We start from the raw sequence: 26,376 nt of genomic DNA, 5'->3' as shown, positions 1-26,376 counted from the left end.
TACCAGCCAATCAAACAGCTATGTCTTGAATTTAATGTTAGATTATATATATATATATATACTCACACACATACATACATACATACATATATATGTATATACATATACATATATATGTTCTAAGGCAAAATACATTATATTTGTATGTATGTGTACATTTGCATGTATGTATGTATATAAACTAAAATAGGCATCAAATGGTCTTCCTTTGAGAACAAGAATCAACTATTTAGAATAGAATATTTTTTGGGGTGATTTGGTTAAATTCTTGGATAGAGCAAGTCTGATTTGAATGTATCCTCAATATAACCTTGCAGCCCTATCATTCTAGGTTTTAGACACAATTCCAGGGCAATGGTTTTTATTTTACATAATATTCAAGCATAATTGGCTAAAGATTAAGTAGTTCAGTTATCTCATTTTATAAATGAAGAATCTGAAGCTTAAGTGAATAGCCCAAAATAACAAGATGAATTAATTGATATAATTGGGACAAGAACATAGATTATCTAACTTCTGAGATCAGTCCTCTCTCCACCAAAATACCCAAGGGACATATTTCCTATGAAATAACCAATTATAAGGAAATATGTGCTCATATGTTTTTCTTCACTTGTATGAAAACATTTTCACATTTCTTTCAGGCTATTAAGATGAAAAATGATATTCAAGAAGAGAGAAGCATACTCAATGGTTAGGCTGCTCCCTGTCATGTCAAAGCATGAGGAGGCCATGGAGTTGAGTGAAGACATGCTGGGAGACATCTTTTTATGTGGCCAAGAAAATGGGGTGGCATGGCATTTCATAGGTCTAGGTGACTTGATGGGTCCTGGAGAATGGGAGCCAGGGACAGTCAAGAACATGGTGGTTGTGCTTTTGATCCCCATTTGTTCTTGGGATCTGCTGTCACTGCCCTTGCCTTTGGGTTCTGAGCCCTTCTCCTGAGGAATGAGTATGGCTGAGGTATTTTTGTTGGCTTGCTTGGTGTCAGAAGTTCCAGAGGTCTGGGACTGAAGTGGAAGTGTAGAATCATGTTCCTGGGATGGGGCTTTTGACTCCTGGTTGATTTCAGGTCTTTTGATAAACATAGGTCCTTTCTTCAGGACCTCTGGGCCTGTGTATGGTGTGCCTGGTTCTCGATCCTCCATATGTAGAAACTGCAAACAAAACAAACCACAGTATCATCCATGGAATTGTGCTGCCTCAGCCTTGGACATCCATTACCTATCTTATCACCCATTGCCTCTTTGATCCTTTAAAATCTGGTCTTGATCCCCATCATACCTGCCTTCTCAAAGAATAACTTTGTTTCTATGAGATCCAAAGGACTTTTCTCAGTCTTTATTCTCCATCATCATATGAAGGATGGCAGGATACTATTTCAAAAAATAGAAATACTGCTTGATAAAATGCATATTTCCCTTTAGGTATCTTCCATGCCTAAAATGTTCTCTCTTCCCTATTTCTACCTATTATCTTCCCCTCAGTCCTAATTAAAATTCTCTCTTCTACAGCAAGTTTTTTTTTCCCCCAACCCCTCTTAATTCTAGTGCCTTCCTCCTGTTAATTAATTGCTATTTATCTTGTATATACCTTGATTGTACATATTGGTATGCTTGTCTGCCCCATCAAATTGTGAGTTCCTTGAGGTCAGGAACTATTTTATGCCTCTTTTTGTATTCCTGGTATTTAGCACAGTGTCTGGTACATAGTAGATCTTTAACTTATTGACAAAGTAGGGAAGAGTAAAATCAGTTTGAAGAAAGATTGCCCAAATCAGCCTTAGCCCAATTTCCTGTGTCTTCTGCTTGTATTTCTTTCTTTACATCTCAGTTATACATTTGATTTTTTTGTGATCCCATTTTAGATTTTCATAGCTAAGATACTGGAATGGTTTGCAATTTCCTTCTGCAGCTCATTTTACAGATGAGAAAACTGAAGTAAATGGGATTAAGTGACTTTCCCAAGATCACACAACTAATAAATGTCTCAGATCTTTCTGATGCCAGGCCTGGAAGTCTAGCTACTGTGCCATCTAGCTACAGGTACCCAGACAGTGATGCCAAAGGAGAGATATTTCTAGCCTTCAAAACTATATTGTGAGTTTGAGTTCCTGAGTTCTTGACTCAGTGACCTTCTTTGCTTCTTGCAAATACATTGATTCTCAGAAGAGAAGACGAATCACTACCAGGAGAAACTATCAGGAGGACTAAAAAATTCCCAAATGATACCCTTGTTTTCCAAGAGATCCAGATTTGTGAGTTGCATAGACAGCAGCAGGTCAGAAAGGAAAGTGACATCTACTTATCAGTCATTGTGTTTGTTTTGAAGTCCTTATTTTATTTTATTTTTTGGCTTTTTGTTTTCAAAATACATGCATAGATAATTTTCATCATTCACCCTTGTAAAACCTTGTGTTCCCAACTTTTTTCTCTCCCTTTTCCCCCATCTCTTCTCTTAGATAGCAAGCAATCCAATAGAGGTTAAATGTGCAATTGTTCTATGCATATTTCCACAATTATCATCCCGCATGACAAAAATCAAATCAAAAAGGAGAAAATAAAAAGCAATCCAACAACAAAAAGGTGAAAATACTATGTTGTGATCAAGGGGTCCTTGTTTTAGAAAGAGCATTGGTATGCTGGCAAGGAGGCAGAATAACCAGATGGTGAGGATCTATTGAAAGAACTGAGGATGTCAGCTTGGAAAATAAAAAATTCAAAAGTGAAAGAAGTTGTCTTAAAGTATCTGGAGCACTGTAATCTAGAAGACGGTTTAGTTACAGAGGGCTAAGGACTAGGAGCAGTCAGCACAAAGAGTTTGGGTTTAATATAAAGGGAAAAGGTCCTAGTAATTAGGAGAATCCAAAAAAGTAGAATGGAATACTTCAGGAGGGAGCAGTTCCCCTTTAACAGACATCTGTAAGCAAGGAATGGATGACTGTTTCAGAGGGAATTCTTATTCAGATACGGGTTGATAGAAATGATCTCTTCCAAATCTCAGGTTTTGTGTTCTTTTAAGTGAAATATCCCTGACAGACAAAAGACAACTTGTCTGTGCCAAATACAGGTTTACAAAGAAGGGGCAGTTCTCTGTGAAAGCTAGAAATAGCTATCTTCCAGGATAACTGCTTGGTTAGCTGTAACTTCAGGAAGACCTGAGTTCAAATCCAGAAATGTAGTTGCTGTTAATTAATAATGATGTGGGGCTAGTCTTCTAACCTACATGGAACTTATCTATAAAAGGAGGGATATCGACTAGATGACTTCTAGGATCCTTTCTGGCTGTAAACCTACAATTCTATTTCTCTTTAAGTCAAGGGGAAAATGAATATCATGAAATATCTCATGATAATCTCATCATTCCCTGTTATAAAACAGAGATAGCAAACAATCACACCCAACAGATAAATTTGGAATTAAAAGGTCTGAAAATATCTATGGCTTGCTTTTATTATTATTTTTATTTTTAAAATTAGCCTTTAGCTACCTGACATAATTACTAATATCTCAAAAATTAAACAAAATAACAATCTAACCGGGATTAAAAATTGTTATTTGAAGTGAAAGATTCCAGTTTACGCAGTATAAGAACCATCCACCTACAACAACCAACCCACTCTTCCATCCTTATCTTTCTCATTATTTCACTAGAAGAATGCTCCATTCCAGTTAGACTGGTCTTTTCACTGAACCCCAAATATATCAGGTACATTCCTATCTCTTCACTACTGCTTAGGAATTCCCCCTGCCTAGAATTTCCTCCTTTGCAATTATAGTCATTGATGTTTACATAGCATTTTAAAATTTACAAAACACTTTTCATTTTTGATCTCATTCAGTTCTCAAGGCAACTTTATATAGACCACAGGTATTACTGCGTCTACTTTGAAAATGGGGAAAGTGAGACTCAGAGAAATTAAATTACATGTCCATGGTCACACAATTACTCAATGTCAGAGGCAGAATTTACTCTTTTCTAGTTTGAAAATATCCTTTGTACCATACCATACCATTGCCAATTCAATTCATTCCAATTCAACCCAGTCAAAAAGTATTTTTTTTTTCATTTTGTTGAGGCACTGATTTTCTGCATTTGTTTTGTTTTGTTTTGTTTTTTGAGTGTTCCTGTGATTTCCTCAGAGGAGGGAATTCTCAGTGAGAAAATTCCTTCACCAGTGCATATCTGCTGCTGTCCTACAACTATAATCTTAGAGAACTGAGTAGGGAGCTGAGAAATTAAGGTACTTGCCCAGGGACACATGGCCAGTATAGGTCATAACTGTGACCTGACCCAGATCTGCCTGACCATGTCAGCCAAATCAGAGGTGTCAAGACTCCCAGTTGGTAAGCTGCAAGCAGACCAGCAAAACCTCCCAGTACAAGCAGAATCATGAAAAGGTAATTAGAAAATATTTAACAACAAAAAAATAAAATACAATATAGACTATATTAATTTGTGGTGTTCTAAGTCAACATGTGGCCTTTTGGGATCTGTTTCTATTTGAGTTTGACATTACTGTGTTATATCATATTGTCCAATATGTAGATACTAGAAATAGTGACATCACCCAAATCACTCCTGCTTTCAAGTAGCTTCCATTTTACCTGGAAGGATCTTATAGAGTCAGATCTCTCAACATGTCTAGCACCTACCCAATGTAAAAGGCCTGGTTCTCATGTTGGCCTTCTCCATGAAGCCTTCCTTGATTACTGGTGAGTAATCAGCTTATGAGAATCTCTTCCTCTTAATTCCTACAAAACATACTGTTCTGCACTATTCCTTAGGAACAATCAGACTGTCTTATATTTTTCTCCCATTCTTACTTGTGCCACTGACTATGTACACAGAAGAAAAGACTGAGGATTTAGATTTAAAAAGGGAAAGGGGGAGGGAGGGAGACAGACAGAGAGACAAAGACACACCCAGACAGACAAAGAGAGACAGACAGATGACAATCAACTCATAAACTTTATTGAAGACAATAGATTTGCTTATGTTAGACAAATTGCAGCAGTAAGTTTGCAATTTATAATAAAATATTGAAGATCCTTACAGAATTTGAGTCTGGAAGGGACAATAGCCATCTAGTCCAATTCATAAAGAAAGCTCCATTATAATAACGATATGCTTATATAGCCTTTTAAGGTTTTCAAAGTGCTTTACATAAGTTATTTCGTTTGATCCTCATGACAATCTTGTTATATAGGTGCTATTATTATTCTCATTTTACAGATGAGGAAACTGAAGTCAAGAGAGTTTAAATGATTTCCCCAAGATCACATAAGTAGTAAGTATCTGAACAACCACTAAAACTCAGGTCATTTTGACTCCGAGACCAATACTTTATTTGCTGTGCCAATTACTATATTATGACATGCCCTCCAAAGGATTTAAAATGCTATCTATATGGAGTCATTAAGTGAAATTCTGTCTTTAGGGCTTGTCATTTATCTCTGAGATTTGGTTTTCTCTTTACAAAATTTAAGAGTTGAACTAGATTTCTAATATCCCTTACCATATCTTAGACTCTCTGATTGGTGGTACCATGTTTAGGCATGAAAGCTACTCTATCTAGAGCAAATACAGACTATTGTTCTTATCTGGACTGTTGTCATCTTTCTACTTTGGTAGGAGACCCTTCCTGTTCAAAGCCTCATTCACAACTTGGAATGACTGTTAGGCATCTGCCATCCTTGGCATTACTATACATAATTATAATAGACACTGAATTACTTTCCAGCTTTTTAAAACTGAAGGCATAATAGCCCACTCTTCATAATAGGTAGACTCTAATTAGCCATGATTGGCAGCAAGAGGTGGCTTTCTATTGTTAACAGGATAAAAGTCCCCTTATTCAAAACTGATTTATCCCTGAAGGACAAGGGACAAAATAATCAAGCCTTGTATCTGCTGTAAAGCTTGGAAAGCAGAGGCCTTGCCTCTATTCTTCAGTGCAGCTGAGGAACAGACAGCAAGGGAGAATTGGATTATGTGACTTGACCTGATTGATAGGAGAAGACAGAGTTTAAAGAAATAAATATTCTGTGGAAGCCTTTTGGCTCCTTCCTCATGGTCAAAGGAGCAGAAATCAGTGCTTTGAAGCTCTAATCTTGGTTCCTCTCTGTCTTCTTTCTCCTGGGAGGCAGAACAGAAGTTCTTCCTTCTTTTTCACTGGAAAAAATAATATTAGAGAGCACCCCTTCTTGACTTCTATTCTAGGCCTCATTCCTGTTATATACCAGGTTCTTCTGCTCCTCTGCAGTGGCTGAGATTGATAATTTTGTTTCTAAAAAGGATCACAGATGTAGAACTGGAAGAGACTTCAGAGGAATTCTAGTCCAGTTCTATCCTGCTACAGATGAGGAAACTGGGGTTCAGGGAGGTCATATACATAAGAAGTATCAGAACCTAGGGATTTGAACAAGGTCCTGCAATTACTTTCTTCTGCAACATACTTCCTGCATGGTTGTGTATCTTATATTTTTAAAGTTATTAAGAATTATATTTTTCATTTACAGAAGTCATTTTGATGAATTTGTATGTTGGTTGTGGAACTAAAATTTTTCTCCAAAATCTGTGTGCCTGCTAGTTTCATCAAATGTTTTTCTCTCTAACAATTTCTCTGTTTATTTAGCAAGGCTCAACTTGCTAAGCATACCTTTGCTCATTGCTGGGGAGCAAACGCCATTTGCATAAAATTTTGCAATTGCATACAGTTTATCATTATAAAGATAGCAATGGTGGAAGAAATACACTCATACAGATTAAAGTTAGAAACACTCCTCTAATTTCTTTTAGAAAAATGGAGGCAGTGTCTTCTCTGTTCCCAAAGGTCAAATGCATTTAACTTAATAGGATGCTTCTTAGCAATACAAATAATTATAGTTTAAAGACAATAACAGCATTTGTTTTTCCTGTGTCTAGTCTATTTTTTTCTATTTAGATTCAAAATCTCCCCAAGAGCAGAAAGTGTCTTCCCTATCAGGCTAAGAGATCTACTGAAGAATTGAATTAGCCCAGAAGAAACACGATCTGTGCAAAATTACAGATTAAAGTTAGAAGCACTCCTTTAACTTCTTTGAGAAAAATGGAGGCAGTGTCTTCTCTATCCCTAATGGCCATATGCACTTAGGTTAATAAGATGCTTCTTAGCATTTAAGAATACTTAAGAGGCAGTAGATAGCATAGTGAATACAGTACTGGCCCTGAAGTCAGGAGGACCTGAGTTCAAATTTGATCTCAGACATCTAATATTGCCTAGCTGTGTGACCCTGGGCAATTTACTTAATCCCAGTTGTTTCAGCCAAAAAACAAAACAAAACTCAAAACCTTACATAGGAACTTGGAAACAAATACAAATAACTATAGTTTAAAGACAGTAATGGCATTTGCTTTTCCTGTGTTTAGACTATTTTTTTCCTATTTAGATCTGAAATCTTCCCCAGAAACAGAAAGTGTTGTCTTCCCCATCAGGCTAGGAGATCCATTGAAGAATTGAATTAGCTCTCTTAAGAGATGCAAGATGCCCAAAATTAGAGAAGCTACCTCAAAAGTTCATTTTGGACTATTTGTGTCTAATCTGTGGCAGAGCAATCCAAGCCACAGTCTCTGTCACACTGCAACTTGACTCTAACATAGTGAGGTCATTTCGATCCTCTTCAAAAACAAAGGACAACAACGAACCAGGAGAGCTATGAAAGTAGGGATCATGCCATACATGCTCTGCTTATAAAATTCAATTTTAAAAAATATATTTTAGATAGGCTTCATGAAAATAGTATTATTGGGTTTATTTTATAGATAAACTGAGGTAAAAAAACAAACAATCCATTGGCAGATAGTAGTAGAATAGAGCCAGAATAGAGTGGGATATCCTGATTTCTTATACCCAAAATCTTTCTACCACACCACTGATTCACAAACCTTTTCATCTGGGGGCCCTTAACACTCCTAAAAATTATTGAGAATCTTTTCTCACAGTCTATCCTCCCCATCAATAATTTTTGTTTACATGAGTTATAACTATATTTATCACACCAGAAACAAAAACTTAAATAATTACAAATTAAATAATCTTAGGATTATTACAAAAATAACTTTGATGGGGCAGATACATGGCACAGTGGATGGAGCATTGATCCTGGGGTCAGGAGGTTCTGAATTTGATTCTGATCTCAGTGTCTGAGATCATACTAACTGTGTGATCCTGGGCAAGTCACTTAATCCCAATTGCTTTGCAAAAATTAAAATAAAAATAAAGACAATCAAAAATAGCTTTGACTCTTTGATTTCCGAATCACACTTGGATTACTGCTTCTATAGGACCATTTTGCTTTCCTAAACCAGGAGGAGGTCTCTGAAAATGGGCAATTTCTATCTTCTTTTCTTTGTATCTCCCAAGGTTCTATTAAGTGGGAGATGTGCCCAGACACTCAGTGAAACTTCATTACAGACAGGGTGTTATACCAGGGAAGAAAAAAGGGAAATTTACCCGAAGTACCAGCTTCATAGAAATGAGACTATCCAGGCCAGAGCAGTCGAGCTGAAATCGCTGTTCAATGGTCATGTCTGAGTAGGTGAGGATCTGGCCCAAAGGAAGCTCCAGAATGCCCAGGGCACACTCTTGTTCATCATCGATCACCTGGAGGAAACAGCAGTCAGAACAAAGTAGCCAGGACTAGATTTGGAACTGTTTCCCTCAGTGAACCCCCAAATCAAGTCTTCCTTCTCCCATAGACCCAACACAGAATAACAATAATAAATGAGGATTCATATTTTGGCCCTTCTCAGAATGCCGTCAGAAAACATGCCATTAACAGCATCTTGATTTTATTCAGGAAGAGTATAAGCCCAAGCCCAAGCAAACCTTTAGATGCAACTGTTCTGTGGCCACACTGTAAACAAAGAATGTGAAGGTCTGGCTCCAAATGGGATCCTTGCTGTTGGCACATGTCTGTGAAAAAGAAAACCTAATCAAGCCAACCCTGCATACTCAGGTATTTTGTTGTCCATTTCCAGCTTATCCAGCTCAGATGTACAACAACTATTGAAACTATCATAGATTTCAGGCACAAAGTGTCTAGTGAGGTCAGAAGGTGGAAAGTGAGATCCCCTGTCAGCAGCATCCCTCTGGCCTGTTCCTTCTCTCTTCAAGTCTACTCTAAATACGATCTTCAACAACTGTTCTAGAAAACACACTTCTTGAAATCTACTGAATTGCTCCTTCTGGCTTCTGCTACTGCCTATGTCTGGCAAGCAAACACTGGGACAGACTGATTAATGTGGGTCTTATTTCAAAAGTGCTTCAAGCCAACATCTCAAGGGCAATATCATTGCTAGTTCTATATTCCAAAGATATATCCTCCCAAAAGGGAAAAGGACAAATTTGTACAAAAATATTTATAGCAGCTTTTTTTGTGGGCTAAGAATTAGAAACAATGTACACCTATCAGTTGCGGAATGGCTAAACAAGCTGTGATATGTGATTGGAACATTATTATTATAAAAAATGACAAGCAGGATGATTTCAGAAAAACCTGGAAAGACTTGAATGAAATGATCAATGCATAGTGAAGTGAATATAACCAGGAGAATGTTATATATAGTATCAGCAATATTGTTCAATGACTTAACTATTTTCAGCAATACAATGATCCAAGACAATCCAAAAGGACTAATGATGAAGCATACTATCTGTCTCCAAATAAAGAACTGATATTATTTGAATAAAGATGAAAACATGCTGTTTTTCACTTTATTTTTTTCTTCTATTTGAATCTTCTTGTAAAAAAATGACTAATATGGAAATGTTTTATATACATGTATAACCTATATCTGATATTTACCATCTTAGGGAAGAGGGAGGATAGGAAGGAGAAAGGGATAAAAGTTAGAATTTAAAAGTTTAAAAAATGTTAAAAATTGAAAAAAAAAATAAAGGAAAAAGAAAAAATATATTTTAAATCACCTTGAAGTTAAGATGGAATTAGCCTTTCTGTGGCAAAAATTTGTTTTCAGGAAGAGAATTCAGGGGAGTCCCATGATATAATCAAAATGGCAGAATAGCATAAAATGATGGACTTTCCCCCTCTATTCTTCTCTCAGCACAGATACCAATTACTATGGCATAGTCCTACCTTACTTGTCTGAGTTGTCCGGCCAACACACATCTTGACGTAGGCAGAGGGGTCTCTGTCCATCTTATTCTGTGAATAAAAGAATCAAAAGGATTTCTAAAACACATGGATAGAGTTGTGAACTGTTTTAACATTCAGGATATCAATTTGGAATCATTCAGGAGAAGTGACTAAGTTGTCCAATGTGATAAATCCATTCTTAGGCATAGACCTTACAGAAGTCAAAGACAAAACAAAGGTCTAATATATAGCTAATGAGCACTTTTCAAAGTAGTAAGACATGAGAAACAAAGCACCCTTAGATCAGGAAATAGCTTAAGAAACGAGGGCATATAAATGTAATAGAATATTACTATATAGAAGGAAGAAGCAAAATAAGGAATTCAGAGCAATATGGGAAGACTTTTATGAATTAACATGAATGAAAGAGAACCGGGAGAATAATACAGCAAGACTTGATTAGTGCAAGAAGTAGTTGTATGTTTTTCAAATTCATATTATTGAAGTTATAACTCCAGACAATATGATAACTGGATAATGAAAATATTCAGCACACAATGACTATAACAGTGTAAGTGATCACTAAAAAGGAAGTTGAACTTTGAGTAATTTAAAAACCAAGAAAGAGCTCAGAGAATAAATAAGTAATTAAATATATGTCCCTCTTTGTAGCATTAAAGCTAAGAATACATTGGATGAAATGTATACACTTTGAGACACAGTCCCTGAATGAGATTGTTTTAACAGCTATTCTTTGTGAAAAGAAAGGGGTCAATCTGGAAGCGGGGATGCATGTTTCTTCCCAACTGCTTCCCCTGAATATAAAATCATTTACATATTTTTAATAATTTTTTTTTTCAAAAACCAAAAGGGAAAGTAAGGGTGATTTGTCAATAATAATCTTTGAGGTCTAATTCTATGTGGAACATCCCTGGAGCTATTGGGAATTATTCTTCTGATAACCAATCATCACTTAATAATGTGAGGCATCTTTCACTGCTTTTGCTCTGACGTCTCATTTTCCAATCTTTTCTTCCTCAAAAACTCAGCTAAGTAAACAATACTTTCTTAAAAATCTTCTGGCAAATATTGTTATTGAGTCTGAACATGTTAGAATTCTAGGACTCTTAAGAAGAGTTGAAGATAGGCAATATTTGGATTTTTGGAAAGCAAAGCTGAAGATGGTTAAACAAAATATCCTGGATATATACTGCTCCCTTTGACATATTCCATACCAGAACCAATGTTAGGTACTCTCATTTCTAAACACATCCTGTATTCTCTGGTATTTGTGTCCTCCCTCTTTATCTGTTTACTTCCTACCCATTCTTAAAGCCCAATTCAAACACGGTCTTCTCTGTGAAACCTTTCTTGATTTCCCCTCCTCTCCACCCATCCTGTTGATAATGACTTCCCCCTTCTGATTTCATACCACAATCTGTCTTGAATGTACTTCTATTGTACTTATCATGTATTAGTATATTTTATGTTTATCCATGTATTTTATCCTCCTATTAGAAAACATGCCCTAGGAGGGCAGGACTGAATCTTATCAAAATTTGCTATCTTCTCAGGACTTCTTTATAACAAACATAAATGTTTGTTTGTTGAATTGAAATGTAGAGGACACAGTGAATGCTTAATAAATATTTTCTTAATGGTTAAACAAAGAGCTTAGTCTTACTGTGGCTGAAAAGGAAAAAAAAAAAAGCAATCACAACTTGTACATTTTCAAATGAACAGTTGAATCCCAATGCTTACCCTGGCACACCTGGATAATTTCTTGGCTCTATATTCACCATTTATATACTCAAAAGGATTTCTCTACAGTAAAGATAGAAAAATATGCATTACCATCATGAATATGTAAAAAATACATTAAAAGAAGGAACTTGGCTTCTTTTATTACTCACTGGTAAATTGCAGGCACCTTCTAGGAAGACAACAAGGATGGCAGTTGAGAGGCCATTGGGATCCTATGAACAGATGCAAATAGCAAAGCTTAAAAAACTACTCAAGAAACAGGACAGAAAATGATCCTAGAGAATGCTACCTCTGCAAAGGGGCAGAAATCTAGTACTGGGGTCCTGGATCAGAAAGGTTTAGGTATCTGATACTCTATAACCAACTATTCTCTCTCTCTCTCTGTAGGGGGGACTAAAACATGGAGGAAGTTAAGTTAGACCCAGAAAGAATTTCCCAATAGTCAGGACTATGAAACTATTGAGGGGAAATTATGGCATTTTCCTCAATGAATGGGATTTGAGAACAACTAATCAGATGATAATACATGAATGTAATATGATGTCATACAGCACTTTTAAGCCATAATATCTAATGAATAGAGAAACATGGGGAGAACTTAAATGAATGAGTTAATAATAGAACAGAACCAGGACAACAGCATATGCAATGTCTACAACACTGTAAATAGAAACAACAATAAAACAATCAAAACTGAATGTTGTGAAATCATAATTACAGAGCTTGGCCAAAGAAGAGATATGAGAAGATGTTCTTCCACTTCTTTGGGTAATGAATATGGGTGTGGGACACCGTATATAATATCAGGTTTTGTTTTTCTTTTTAATGTGTTGGTAGCAGCTAGGTGGTACATGGAGCTCTAGGCCTGGAGTCAAGAAGACTTGCACTTTACTAGCTATGAGATTCTGGGCAAGTCACTTAACCCTGTTTGCCTCAGTTTCCTCATTGATAAAATGAGCCAAAGAAGGAAATGGCAAACATTCCAGTATCTTGCCAAGAAAACCCCAATGGGGTCACCAAGGGTTAGTCATGAATGAAAAAATAACAACATAGTTCTCCTTAATTGTCCCTCAACCCTTTTTTATTCTTTGTTATAAGTTATGGTTCTCTGGGAGGGGAAAAGAAAAATATACTTGTCAAAACAATATATTAAAAGTTTTTTTTTTTTTTTTAAAGATTAAGGGCAAATCTAATTGGAAAATAGCTAAACAGTTGGTGTTACATGAATGAAATGGAATACTACTGCCCTAAAAGAATAACAATTCAGAAAAGTAGAATAAGATTTATGTGAAGTAATGCAGAATTAAGTAAGCAGAACCAGGAAACTGCTTCTTTGTCTCTATCTCTCCCCCCTCAACATTATATATATATATATATATATATATATATATATATATATATATATATATATATATATATATATATATATATATATATATATACACACACACACACACAAATAACGTAAAAAAAAAAAAAAGAAATTGAACTCTGTGTAGTTACAGTGATCAAATTTAACCCCTGGAGAACAGATGCTAAAATGCAACTTGCTCCCTTCCTTGCAGACATGAAAGGATAAGAATGTGAAATATTACATCTTCTCTCAGACCCAGTTGATGTGTTGGTTTGTTTAGCTCTTTTTGAAAATTATTATTATTACTATTTTGGGGAATGGCTTTCTGGAGAGGGCAGCGAGAGGTATAGTAGAAAATGTTTAAAAGAATAGGGAAGAGTTTAATCCCCTAATCTGATTAGGACCTAGCCTGCTAGAATTAAGGAAATTAAGAGAAGTCACTGGGAGAGATGACCAGGGAGAATGGGGGAGAGGGGTATCAAAGGATTGAAAGTATATAATAAAGACAAAAAGAAGGTCAATGTGAGTGAGAGAACTCAAGAATTGGAAAGAAAGGAAGGTCTGGCCAGAGCAGATTTTCAATTTTTCAGCTCTGGAAAAGAGAAATTCCAAAAGATGGCAAAGTTTAAGAAACGATCAGATTAGTAGGACCACAATGGGATGGGGTAGAGACTAGAGCAGTTGAAGAACTGGATGGCAAGAGGTATTGCTGCCATGAACAACTGAAGCCTCCAACAAAGATGGAAGGATATGAGTACAAATATTAGTAGTAAAATCAGTAGCAAATACTGTAGTATTTTGTAGAATATTTTGGTAGTGTGATTTGAATGTTAGTAGTGACAAGCAACAAGGGACAGGATTGTGTAAGCAAATTATAATCATCCCCCAAATGGAAAGATTGTTTAAGGACGATGGAAGAAATAGAATCAGAAATCAAAGGGCACATCATTTCCAAATAACGTGACACATTGTAATACAAAAAACAAAAACCCACTAAATTTGAAGTCAGAGGACCTGGGCTTGAATCTCAGCTTTGTCACTTACTAGTTATATGACTTAAGTCACTTAGCTTCTGAGGACCTTGACTTACTCATATGTGAAATAGGGGTCTAAGTGAGTTAATTTCTATCTTTCTCACTAATAGCTTTTTACTTTTCAAAATACATGCAAAGATAGTTTTCAACATTCACCCTTGCAAAACTTGGTATTCCAAATTTTTATTTCTATGCTCCTTTCCCCCTTCCCCTAGGGTGGCAAGTCCAGTATAACATATTTCCATATTTGTCATGCAATACAAGAAAAATCAGATCAAAAAGGATAAAAAAAGCAAACAAACAAAAGCAGCAATGACAAAAAAAGTGAAAATATCATGCTTTGATCCACACTCAGTCTCTACAGTTCTCTCTCTGGGTGCAACAACAAATGTGTTGGAATTGCTTTGAATCAGCTCATTATTAAAAAGAGCCAACTCCATCACATACCTAATGTTCTTGCTGTGTACAATGTTCTCTTGGTTCTACTTTGAGTTAATCTCTAAAATTCCTTAGGCTACATTTAGAGGACTTAATAATTTTTTTACCTTACTCATGGCAGTTCCAATTTGTCTAGCTGCACTGATTCAAATTCAGAAGTTTATCTAGTTGATGAATGACCTGGGATGATGGCCTTTCACATTTTACAAATCTGAATTTTTCATGGGATTTTTTGTTTAGGAGATTGAGTACATACAGCAGGGAAAGGCTTAGGAGCTCAGACAGTGGAACCCTCAGACCTGCCACACTCACCTCAGCCATAACCTCCTGGTAGGTAGTCAGAGAAAGCCACTCAACCTTCAAGTGCAGCCGGCCACTTCTGGTGTTGTTCAAAACAAACCACTGCAAAAAGAGAAGGGAAATATAAAAAGAGGGTAAAAGATACTTCACCTCAGGAATCCTCCTAAAACTAAATTGTTGGGAGCCCTCCCCAACCTGATAGAATATACTAACCACTGCATCTCAGACAAAGGTCCTTGATATATGCCAGAGGATCTTGGTAAAGTGAATAAGATGTCCCTTGTGAGAAGAAAGAGCTTTTGACTCAGTGATTGGAAGTTATGATCCAAAGAAGGAAAAGAATCTTCTATGGGTTGGGATTCTAAATAGATTCTTTTCTTGCTCAGGAAAGCAACCAAATAATTTAAAAGTTCTCTCCTTTCCTTCCCATGTCTAAGAGGTCTTCTTTTTAGCTCTCTGTACACAGTCAGTGCAATGACAACTGGATTGAGAGTCAGAGAACACATGTTTGAATCCTGCCTCAGCCATTTTCCAGTGTGACCTTAGGCAAATCATTTCTTTAAGTCACAGTTTCCCCATATAATATGACAACTACTTGAATGTCTCTGGGGTTGTCTTATGTTTAGCATTCAATATAGAGTTTCCCAAGACTCAAGAATGGCCCTGTTTACTTGGCTACTTTGATCAAATACAATGACCCAAGACAATTCCAAAGGACTCATGATGGGAAATGATATCCACTTCCAAAGTGAGAATTGATCAAGTTTGAGTACAGATTGAAATACAATTATTTCACTTTATTTTTCATACAACATGGGTAACATGGAAATATATTTTGCATGATTTCACATCTTTATTTGATATCATATTGTTTGCCTTCTCAATGGTACAGGGTAAAGGAAGAGACAGGAGAAGAGAAAAAAATGAGAACTCAATTAAAAAAGAAGTTAGAGATGGCAGCTGGATGGCTTAGTAGACAGAGCATCAGGCCTGGAGTCAAGAGGACATGAGTTCAAATCCAGCCTCAGACACTTAATACTTACTACCTAGGCAAGTCACTTAACCCCACTTGCCTCACCAAATAAAATAAAATAAAGTTTAAAAAAGAAGTTAGAGATGGGGAGTAGAGAGAAGAGAGATAGAGAAGAAAGAGAAACAGACAGAAACAGAGAAAGAGAATAGTTCTTGTTCCTAGAAATTATCCCAGTGAAATTTCTGCTAAATCTGAGTTTAATCTTTTTATGCTAGGTACCCCTTTGACAATCTTGTGACTCCCCAAAATGCTTTTAATATAAAATAAAATACATAGGATTACCAAGGAACCCAATTATATTGAAAAACACTTAGCAAAACATTTTTTAAAAAGTTCATGTACTCTAGGTTAAGAACCACTTGTACCTATCTACAACAATGTTGTCCTTATATGACATAGGTTTGTCATATCTATCTGTCTCAGAAAAAAAATTAAACTGAGGTAACTGGGGTCCATCCTCATAAGTCAGTTCTAAAACTATACTCATTGTCAGGTTGGAGGGAAAAGGTCTCTGAGCTGTTGATCTGTCCAGATTCTGAGTCATACTATGGGTTCTATTCCAAAGGTTTTACCTCATCCACCACACTGTTCTTCATGACATCTCCAAGGTTGATCTGGAGGCTGGAAGACAAAAAAGAACTTTGATGATCTATTTCAGGCTCCTAGAGGGTCTTGGCTATTTTCCCCTTAAACTGCTAGTTTCTTTTCACCACAAATCTATTCTTCACTTTCTACCTTTGGCTAATTATATTGAGGGAAGGATGCAGTTAAGTGATACAGCAGATAGAGCACTAGGATTGGAATCAGGAAGACTCATCTTCAGAAGTTCAAATTTAGCTTAAGAAACTTAATTGCTGCATGACACTGGACAAGTCATTTAACCCTATTTGCCTCAGTTCCTCATTTCTAAAATCAATTGGAGAAGGAAATGACAAATGACTCCAGTATCTTTGCCAAGAAAACCCCAAATGGGGTCATGAAGAGTTGGACGTGATTTAAAAGCAACTGAACAAATAATAGAAAAAAAAACAATGAGGGAAGGATAAAAAGGTAAAAAGACCTATGCTAAAGTAGTTTTGCCAATTGGTCATTTTATCTCCAAGTATGTCTAAAATAAAAGCTCAGATAAGTTTCATGCAAATATTCATGTAAATTCACACAGTAGTCCTTATGTACAAGTGGGCTTGGCAAAGAATTGCTCACTTGGCTGCAGTACTAAGACCACAGGCATTAAGGAAGCAGGTTTTGGAAGAGGCCAGAAGCATCATTTATTTGAACTAGCCTAGAGTCCCTCAAATAGCAGGAATGCATATGGGTGGGTGGGATCATAGACTAAGAGCTAGAAGGAAGCGTAGAAGACCTTTACTCTTCTCTCATTCTGCAGATGAGGAAACTGAGGACTAGGAAACTAGAATATAATTATTTTCAGATTTTTTGGGGTGATCTTTGTGTTTTGTATTTTGTTTTTGAGTCAAACCATTGGAGATAAAGAACAGGATGCTGGAGATATATAAAATATCTCAGGAATTGAAGGGTATAGGATTGAATATTTATTTATTTGAGATCACATCTTTTTGCAACATGATTCATAAAGAAATGTGTATTTTTAAAAATTAATGTACACATGTAATCAGAAAAAAGCCCAATAATATAATAATAATAATAATGAAGAAGAGATTAGATCTTCCTATCTTGTCCAGAACAAAAGTGCAGGCCCCCAGAACCTGACCCCAATATTGATTGTCATGGAAATTCTGAACTGTCCTATTTCCAAACTGGGTCAATCTGTTCTTCCTTAGGGTGCCTAATAGTCTTTTTTCCTTCTAATAATCCTTTACCTTTATCATATTGGTGCTAGGCTTAGCATAGACATCTGATCAGCTTTAGCCCTTATGCATCCCAGACTCAATTCACCAGCCTTAGCTTTCCCAATAGCTGAGATTAGAAATAAAATCACCAGGCTACAGAAATGTCAGTTTTCTTTTCTTTTCTTTCTTTCCTTCCTAAAGCAATTGGGGTTAAGTGACTTGCCCAGGATCACATAACTAGGAAGTGTTAAGTGTCTGAGACCAGATTTGAACTCAAGTCCTCCTGACTTCAGAGCTGGTGCTCTATCCACTGCACCATGTAGCTGCCCCAGAATTGATAGTTTTCTAATGGGGAAAGGAAACAACCAAAATCCAAATCCCTGAATTCCTTAGTTGAGAGTCCTGGTCCCCCTGAAATGGTAGTTAGCCTGATTAAAGGAAGTCTTCTATTGTGGACCCACTCTAGAGTTATCCTCACCTGCCCAGAAAGTCATCTTTATCTGTATCTTCATCATACAAATCCACTTCCAGGTCCTGCCCCGGGACTTCATAAACTATAAACTTCAGAAAGAGAAAAGGTTTCCTTGACAGTGCAATTTGTAGAAGTATATCCTGAGGAGTTACAGCAACTTCCCTGGTAAGTGGAAGGAAAATAGATTTCACCTTCCCCCACCCCTACCCACGTGACTAATAACTGTTCCCATCACTCATACATACATGATTTTGGTTTATGTGACACGGTTATTTCACAAAAGATTTGCATGCTTTACAAGATATATGGAGATAATTTCTTCTTGGAAAGAGAGCTGAGGACAACAAAGATGCTTTCCCCAAAGCTGTTGTACCTGATATCTAATGCCAGGCACTGGTCAGGATGTCTAGAGCTCAGGTAACTGCTATCAGGTAACTTCCCCAAGAAAAATGATATCATATGATATAAAGCTGATATAGGCCTTATGGATCAGCTAGTTCAACCTCTTCATTATACAGATGAAGAAACTGGCCAAGAAGCAAAATGATTTTCCTTAATATACAGACAGAGGAAATTTTCTCTCAGGTTCTTATGTCCATGTCTCATTGCTCTTTGGGAAACTTCCATTCTTATTGGGGGTGGGAAAAGAGGAGAAATCTCAAAGATAGAGAGAAAGAAAACAAGGGTTTCTATTTTTGAAGAATGTAGGATATGGGCAGAAAGAGAGAATTGGGACTTGCTTTCTCTCTAGGTTATTTTTGCCAAGGGAGAATACCTGAAAGATTCATAGTCATTATAGCAAGGAGGAAGGACAGTCACCACCTAGCTACTTGACCTTCTCTGGGTCTCAGTTTTTTCTGTAAAATGAGGGTAAAGGGACCTTAGGTGACTTCTCAGCTCTTACTCTGTGATCTTATGATGTCTCAAGTTCCTTCCAGCCTTAAAATCTTGATTCTAGATCCAAAATTCTAATGATGTGATATCGATCAGCTAATAGGAGATTCATTGAAAACAAATGGAATAGTAGCTTTCAGAAGATTCATTTATAGTCAGTTTCTATATTGTTGATTTCCTCCAGTGATTAAGATTTTCTGAATGGGAGAAGGGAGACCCATGGCAGACAGGACTTATGTGCCACATAGGCAAGGTAGGTAGAACTACTTATTAATTGTTGTTTGCCCCCACCCCCACCCCCCCCTTTTTTTTTTTTTTTTTTTTTTTTTTTTCTGAGGCAATTAGGGTTAAATGACTTGCCAGGGTCACATAGCTAGGAAGTTAATTGTTTGGGGCCAGATTTGAACTCAGGTCCTCCTAACTTCTGGGCTGGTGCTCTACTCACTGGGCCACCTAACTGCCCCTGGTCTTCATTCTTAAAGAGGAGCATGACATCAGGGAGGTCCATGACATGCAAGTGAATTGGATTGAAGTGAGGGAGGACTGTGCAAAGGTTACCTGCCTCACTTTCCTCTCCAGAACCATTTGAGTCCAGTGGACAGATCTGGATCAGGAGGACTGTTTTTTTTTAAGCTAAAGCCTTTAATAAGTCTCAATCTGACTGAGGCAGTGCCTAATCAATGATTAATGCTAGGTAAAAAATAAAGTAGAGAATGGCCTCTTTTACCTAGTCAAAAAAACATATAATCTGGAAAGGGAAGACTCTCTGTGTTTCTGGCCCAAACAGCAACAATTGTTATTTATATTCAGTCTTAACCAATCAGGGCTTACACAATAACCAAATAGGGTTTGTCTGGGACCTATGTTAGTCAACCAATGAGAGTCAAGTATTTGGGTTTAAAGCATGATCCTCAAGATAGAAATCTAGGCCTTAAACCTGACTATAAGTATAAATAAAATATAAATTAAAATAGATGTAAAATGTCTTGTGAGATTCAGTGACCAAAACATATTCTTTTGGGCAGAGAACCCACAGATTGGAACTTATGTAGACAGAAGGAAGGGAAAGAAGAAAAAAGAAAAAAGTAAAAGAAAGAAAGGAAGTGTGTTTCCCAACTAGTCAGGCCCAATTCTCTCCCCAATGGAGCATTACTACTCACAGAGGTTCTTCAAGGATGAATTCCAATAGCATATTTAATAGAAGCCCCAGATTCCCTTATGTATCTAAATCCTGCCCCCTTCCCTCCAGTCATCTCAAAGTAACTTGTTCTTTATAAAAAGAGCCCAATCTTGACTCTTTTAACTTTAATACCTTTGGTAGAAGTCCACACTCCCCTATAGACCCTGATTGATTAGCTCCTCTCAACCTCCATGTTATGGAAAACAATCAGATAAGCTGTCTCTTTTTCTCTCTCTAAGTTCCACTCTTGATCCTCTATAACTTCTCTACCATTCCCACCTTCTATATTTTTCAGTTTCCTTTTATGTATTATTTTCCCCTAAAATATAAGCACCTTAAGGGCAGGGGCTGTCTTGTTTCTGCTCGGATTTCTAATGCTTGTTGACTTGTCTGAATCTATGCTCAGCCCCAAGCGCATTGTAGTTTGTATCATCTTTATATGTGTCCTGTCCTCATTAGATTATATACTTTTTGAGAGTGGGGGATTATTGATTTTCAACTTGGTATTCCCATAAACTAGCTTAGTGCCTGGAATGTAGTAGGCATTTGAATGTTTGTTGAACTGAACAAGGCCCTGAGCCTTGATTTCAGTCAGAGAGGGCTCTCCGCTTCATAAAATATTGATGGTTTCCCCACCAGTCACATATATAAACAAATAATTGACTTATGTTTGTCATTCTTTAGACAAAGAATAACCATTCTCATTCCATAAGAGAAGAGGCTTAGAAAGCAAAAAAATTCCTGGGAGAAAGAACAAAGGGATTTAAGGGATAAAGTGCTGGTATCCTCTAGAAGTTTGATATTCCCACAGGGCATGAGGAAAAAATAAAGCCAAATCTATGTCTATTCAATGTCAACACACTGACCCTAGTATTGTGCAATGAATCCCAACTCCACATTCTCCCTTATGCCAACTTTCAGTGTTGGGAGTGATCGGCAAACCTACCTCTTTGGATCTCCTCCAAATACTTTTAGGCAGGAAAGCTTTGGGCTTATGAAAGAACTCCTTAACTCTTAGGGCTTGAAACTGGCTTGGCTAAGGGAGATGGTGAGTCTCTTCTAGAAAAGAATGGCTAGCTTTTTCTTGAATGGTTGGGACAATCAGTTTCAAGACAGGACAGGACAGGACCAGACAGACTCTCAATGCTGCTTTTTGCTTGGTGGTTCTCTATGTAAATCATGCTATAAGTTATAGATTGTAGGCTTTATACCCTTTGATTGTGAGGAAAGCATAAAATATTAAAAGCAGGTGGAACAAAATAGGTTCCAAAGAGTTAATAAAAATAAAAAGTGAGAGACAGAAAACAATGAAAGCAAATTTTGTCTATTTCACAATTCTGTTGAGGGTTATCCCTGACTTACTTGCCACTACCTTCTTTTTCTATGGCCAGAAATTCCTAACATTAAGTTAAAAGATTTAGTGCTCTGGGTTAGGTAATAAAGGCAAGACTTATCTGCATGAAATCATTGTAAAGTACAAATGTTGCAGGAGGACAGGATAGCCCTCCCCTATTAATACAGTAGGATTAATCAAATTAGTTAGTCATGACATTGAAAAGCAGAGATCAGAATCCTGAGGCTATTAAATATAAAAGATTAGGAAAGTTATGAGGATAACAGGATGGGGACAGGGTTAGGGACTTCCAAAAAAAAAAAAAAAAAGAAAAGAAAAGAAAAAAAGAAAAAAGAAAAGAAAGTCTGGGAATGATCCACAATATGAAATGGGACTCAGAAAGGGCAGTCCTCTGGAAAATTGGGAAGTTAAGGGGACACAGTGAATGTAGCACCAAATCTGAAGTCAAGGATACCTGAATTCAAATACATCCTTGGACACTCAGTAGCTGGGTGATATTTCATAAGTCAGCCTTTGCTAACCTCAATTTCCTCATTTGCAAAATGGGAGAGACAATATCCTTTATCTCCTAGAGTTGTTATGAGGATCAATTGAAATAATATTTGCACAGCACTTAGCACGGTGCCTGACACATAGTAGATGGTATATAAATGTTGGCTATGATTATAATTATTAGGTAGGGAAATCACATAAAGGCATCAGGAACATAGGAGAGTTGAGAGAGAAAGGAGGAAAATACTAAGCAAACAACCCACACTTTTTCCAAGGGGCTGGTGTTCCCATGGAACATAGAGTAAGATTGTATTTTGAGAGGCAGAAGGATACAGAAAGCTAGAAAGATAGATCTAGAATATTAAAGAGATTAAAAGGTGAGATTCTGAGGATATTCTTACCTCAAAAACTTCATTCCAGGTAGGGTTCAAGTTCCTGTAGACAGTCTTGCTCCGGAAATTTTGGAGGCCAATAGTCACCAGAGCATATGGATCTGACTTTCCTTTCAACCCCAGGAAACCATCTTTTCGTTCTAATTTTTCAGCTTCCAACAAGTAAACTCTGATAACTCCCTGAAAAACACCCCCCCACACACACATACACACATATATGCCAAGTTGACAGAATATCTCTTAAAACCCCCTCCAAAGTTTAGGAAGTATGTGCCGGAATTTGATTCTCATGACAGCCAGTTCTCAAATATCTGCAGGTGACTAAAACAGCAAAATTTTAAACTCAATTATCTTCTTTCCCACCACCTCTAGCATACCCCTACTGTTATCTGGGGTATATTGCAACATTAATTTAAATATAGCTAGCAAAAGAAAGAAAGGGATACTAAAATGCAATTTGCTGCAGTGTAAAGAATTATGAAATAAAGGATGGGGAGAGAGTATGTTCAAATTCTATTTTAAATACTTAGTATCTAGGTGAAGCAGTTAATCTGAGAGAGACTCAGTCTCCTCTGGAAAATGGGATAGTTAAATTCACAGGGTTGTGAGCAACAAATCAAATGTTATTCAGTTGTTTTTAAATTGTGGCAAAGATAGTGGAATTGTTTGCTATATCCTTTCCAGATCAGTTCCAGATGAGGAACTGAAGTTAACAGGGTTAAGTGACCAGTTAATAAATGTTTGAGTCCAGATTTGAACTCGGGGAGATGAGTTTTCTTGACTCCAGGCCCAGCATTCTACCTAATATACCACTTATCTGCCTAAGAAATTTTTTTTAAAAAGCATAGTTTTTTTTTTTAATTTCAAAGGGCTATATACATCTATTAACATTACTGAACTATGAACTATGTAATAACATAGTATGTCCAAGATATTTTCCTTGTTCTATTTTTTCTCCTTAAAGTGATCTTTTTTGTCACTTTCTATACTTATCTAAATACTTCCTATCCAAGATGCAGTTCAGATTCAGTGCCAAATGAATTTTTTTATTTGAATCAAATTCTATCTCTTTCATGAAACGTTCCCTGACTAGTCTAGTAGTAAGAATAGCTGCAAGGAGGGGGAAGGAGCTGCAGACTTTTCAATTGCTTTCAGGTAACATGTCTATTATTGGAGTGAAGGAAACCCTACCGATTGGATTATTTGGCTAGCAATAGTCCTGACTGATTATTTCCCCCAACACTTTTCTAACTTAATGATTTTTTATAATTAGCCAATTCTACTTATGTTTCTTTATTTGTCCTTCCAAGTAGAAGTACACTGAAGAAGCAATATCAAAAGGCTGGTTTAGTTAGGAGACCTTTATTATAACATTGCTTCACCAGTGTTGATTTATTTCTTCCTAGATAATTTTGCCTGCAGTAAGGGTAAACTGCAATGAGGTGGCAGTGATGCTTCTGTCACATGGTTCTTTTAAAATACAGACCAGAACTATGGCCTTTGTTATCTTTTTTAAATAAAGAGAAATTTTTGTTAAAAATGGATAAACACAGTTAACATTAAAGAACACTTTTCATTGGGTCCAAGGATATAATCTTTTTTGAATATTCCTAATCGGTTCAGAGTATCTTGCCTATAATCATATAGCAAATCAAAGGCAGGATTGGATTTTTTCTTGTAGGGAAAGAGGTGGAATAAGTCACACATCCATGGCTATTCCTCTATCCACAAGGAAAAAATGACAAGTGGTAATATGCTTTGTTAACTATACATGCTTGCCACAGTAATTTTGCTTTGCTTTCTTTCTCAACTGGGGTGAGTGGGTAGGAGGGAAAGAACACGGATTTTTGCCACTTGAAAAAGATAAAATTTAACTTTAAAAAGAGGCAGGCATAGTTAATTTATCTGAGGTTATGTAGGTGTACACCATAACAAAGGGCTGGATTTCAATTCAGAAAGAGAGGTTATTATTATATTGTCCTCTTCTGTGCTTATATGTTGAACCAAATACAGTATGGTTACTGCTCATGTAATGCATGATTGACTATGGCATGTCACAGATGAATGAAAATCAGCACTCAGGTAAGATGGACAGGGAAATGGGAAATTTGTTGTTGTTCAGTTGCATCCAACTTTTTGTAACTATAGCTATGATTTTCTTGACCAAGATTTTGAAGGGGTTTGCTATTTCCTTCTCCATCTTATTTTACAGATGAGGAAACTGAGGCAATTAAGGTTAAGTAGCTTGCTCAGGTCACACAGCTAGTAAATTTCCTTGTTCAGATTTGAATTCAGAAAGATGACTCTTCCTGCTTCTAGGTCTGATACTTTATCCACTTTGATACTTACCTGTCTAAAATGATTTTTCACTGTGAGTGGGACACTAAGTTGCCACCTTATATTGAACTTTATACATTTTAACTTGTTTCTTGATTGTTAATTAGTTGTTTTCTCAATGAAGGTGGAAGAAAGGGAGAAGGGTTAAGAATTTGTAATTCAAAACTTAAAAGAAATGAATGTTAAAAATTGTTTCTACATATAATTGGAAAAGAACAAAATGTTAAATATGTATATTTAAAGAGTTACATAGGATGAGGATCTAGAGAAGAATTATACATATGATGATCATCCCAAGAATACATTGAAGTATTGAATTATAAGTGCAATAATTAGAACTGTTGTAAAGTAGAACTTTTAATTTAAGTCTATTAATTTTTCAAAAACTTCCTCTTAAGGTTTTTTTAAAAACATAGTTGTCAATTTTATTTGACGTCTGTTACATGATAACAAGTAGTGATATCATAATGTTTAAACAAGCAATTATATACTAATAGCTATTGGATTTCTCTGGTTTAAATGAATGTGATTGGATGATTTCATTGGGTTGGGAGATGACAAAACTTTTTCTAAGGCAGTTGGACCAATTTCCTCTTTCGATTTAGGTATTGCATCTCACCTAGGTAGCCCTGTACTTTAACTTGAACCATATTCAGAAATATTCAAGAAATGTTCAAGTTGGGAAAAAATATTAAAGATTATTTAGTCTCCTTCATTACCAATAAGGAAACTGAAGTCCAAAAAGGTGGTGCTACTTGTTAAAGGCAAGATAGCCAGAAAATGGCATGATTTAAAACCAGATCTGTTGACAACAAATCTGGACTCTTTCCATTATGTTTCCACATCCTTGAGTTTTAGACTGGGAGATCTGAGAGGAGGTAGAAGTAACTCAATAAGATGTTTTAAAATGAGTAAGATGGTGCCCAAAGATGAACATTGACTGTATACATTTTTGGCAAGATAGAATAAACAAGAAGGCTGTCCAATAAGAATTCAGATACCACTAGAAGGAAATCACTGAGAAGGACAAATAAAGCAGTTATCAAGACTGAGAGAAGGTAAATAAAGTCTTAAAATAAATAATCAGTAGCTTTAGAGTAGCAAGAGGGATTAAAAGATATTTGCCAAGGGATAGGTGGGAATGAAAATGAAAAGACTTCAGCTGAACTAATATAAGTAAATTTGATGTGAAAGGATGGTTAATTAGCTCCAAGGGTCAGCGCTCATAACCTCCCTACAAGGAGGTACAGAGGAGAAAGAGAAGAAAGATGAGATTGAACTTAAAACCCAGGAAGACATTTCCTCATTCCTTTCCTGCCCAGGTGTGCTGTGCTTCTCACTTAGTAAAATCTGACAAGGTAGTGAACCAAACAGTCCCCTTAACT

The 26,376-nt window shown here is 36.4% G+C and overlaps 1 protein-coding gene across 1 annotated transcript in view; it reads right to left on the bottom strand.

Annotated features, from left to right (window-relative positions):
• ESYT3 (extended synaptotagmin 3) overlaps positions 1-26,376 on the bottom strand; it is an 83,901-nt gene that overhangs the window by 10,343 nt on the left and 47,182 nt on the right. The window contains exons 9-18 of the mRNA XM_074301636.1: positions 22,664-22,834; positions 18,349-18,431; positions 16,635-16,683; positions 15,042-15,131; positions 12,053-12,115; positions 11,901-11,963; positions 10,140-10,208; positions 8,870-8,956; positions 8,495-8,644; positions 688-1,157 (exon numbers count right to left, since the gene is read on the bottom strand). Coding sequence (XP_074157737.1) covers positions 688-1,157; positions 8,495-8,644; positions 8,870-8,956; positions 10,140-10,208; positions 11,901-11,963; positions 12,053-12,115; positions 15,042-15,131; positions 16,635-16,683; positions 18,349-18,431; positions 22,664-22,834 — 1,295 coding nt within the window. The remainder of the gene's footprint in view (positions 1-687; positions 1,158-8,494; positions 8,645-8,869; positions 8,957-10,139; positions 10,209-11,900; positions 11,964-12,052; positions 12,116-15,041; positions 15,132-16,634; positions 16,684-18,348; positions 18,432-22,663; positions 22,835-26,376) is intronic.

This window comes from Sminthopsis crassicaudata, chromosome 3 (assembly GCF_048593235.1).
Source record: "Sminthopsis crassicaudata isolate SCR6 chromosome 3, ASM4859323v1, whole genome shotgun sequence".
In the NCBI taxonomy this organism is placed as follows: domain Eukaryota; kingdom Metazoa; phylum Chordata; class Mammalia; order Dasyuromorphia; family Dasyuridae; genus Sminthopsis; species Sminthopsis crassicaudata.
This window is presented reverse-complemented; position numbering and strand designations above follow the sequence as displayed.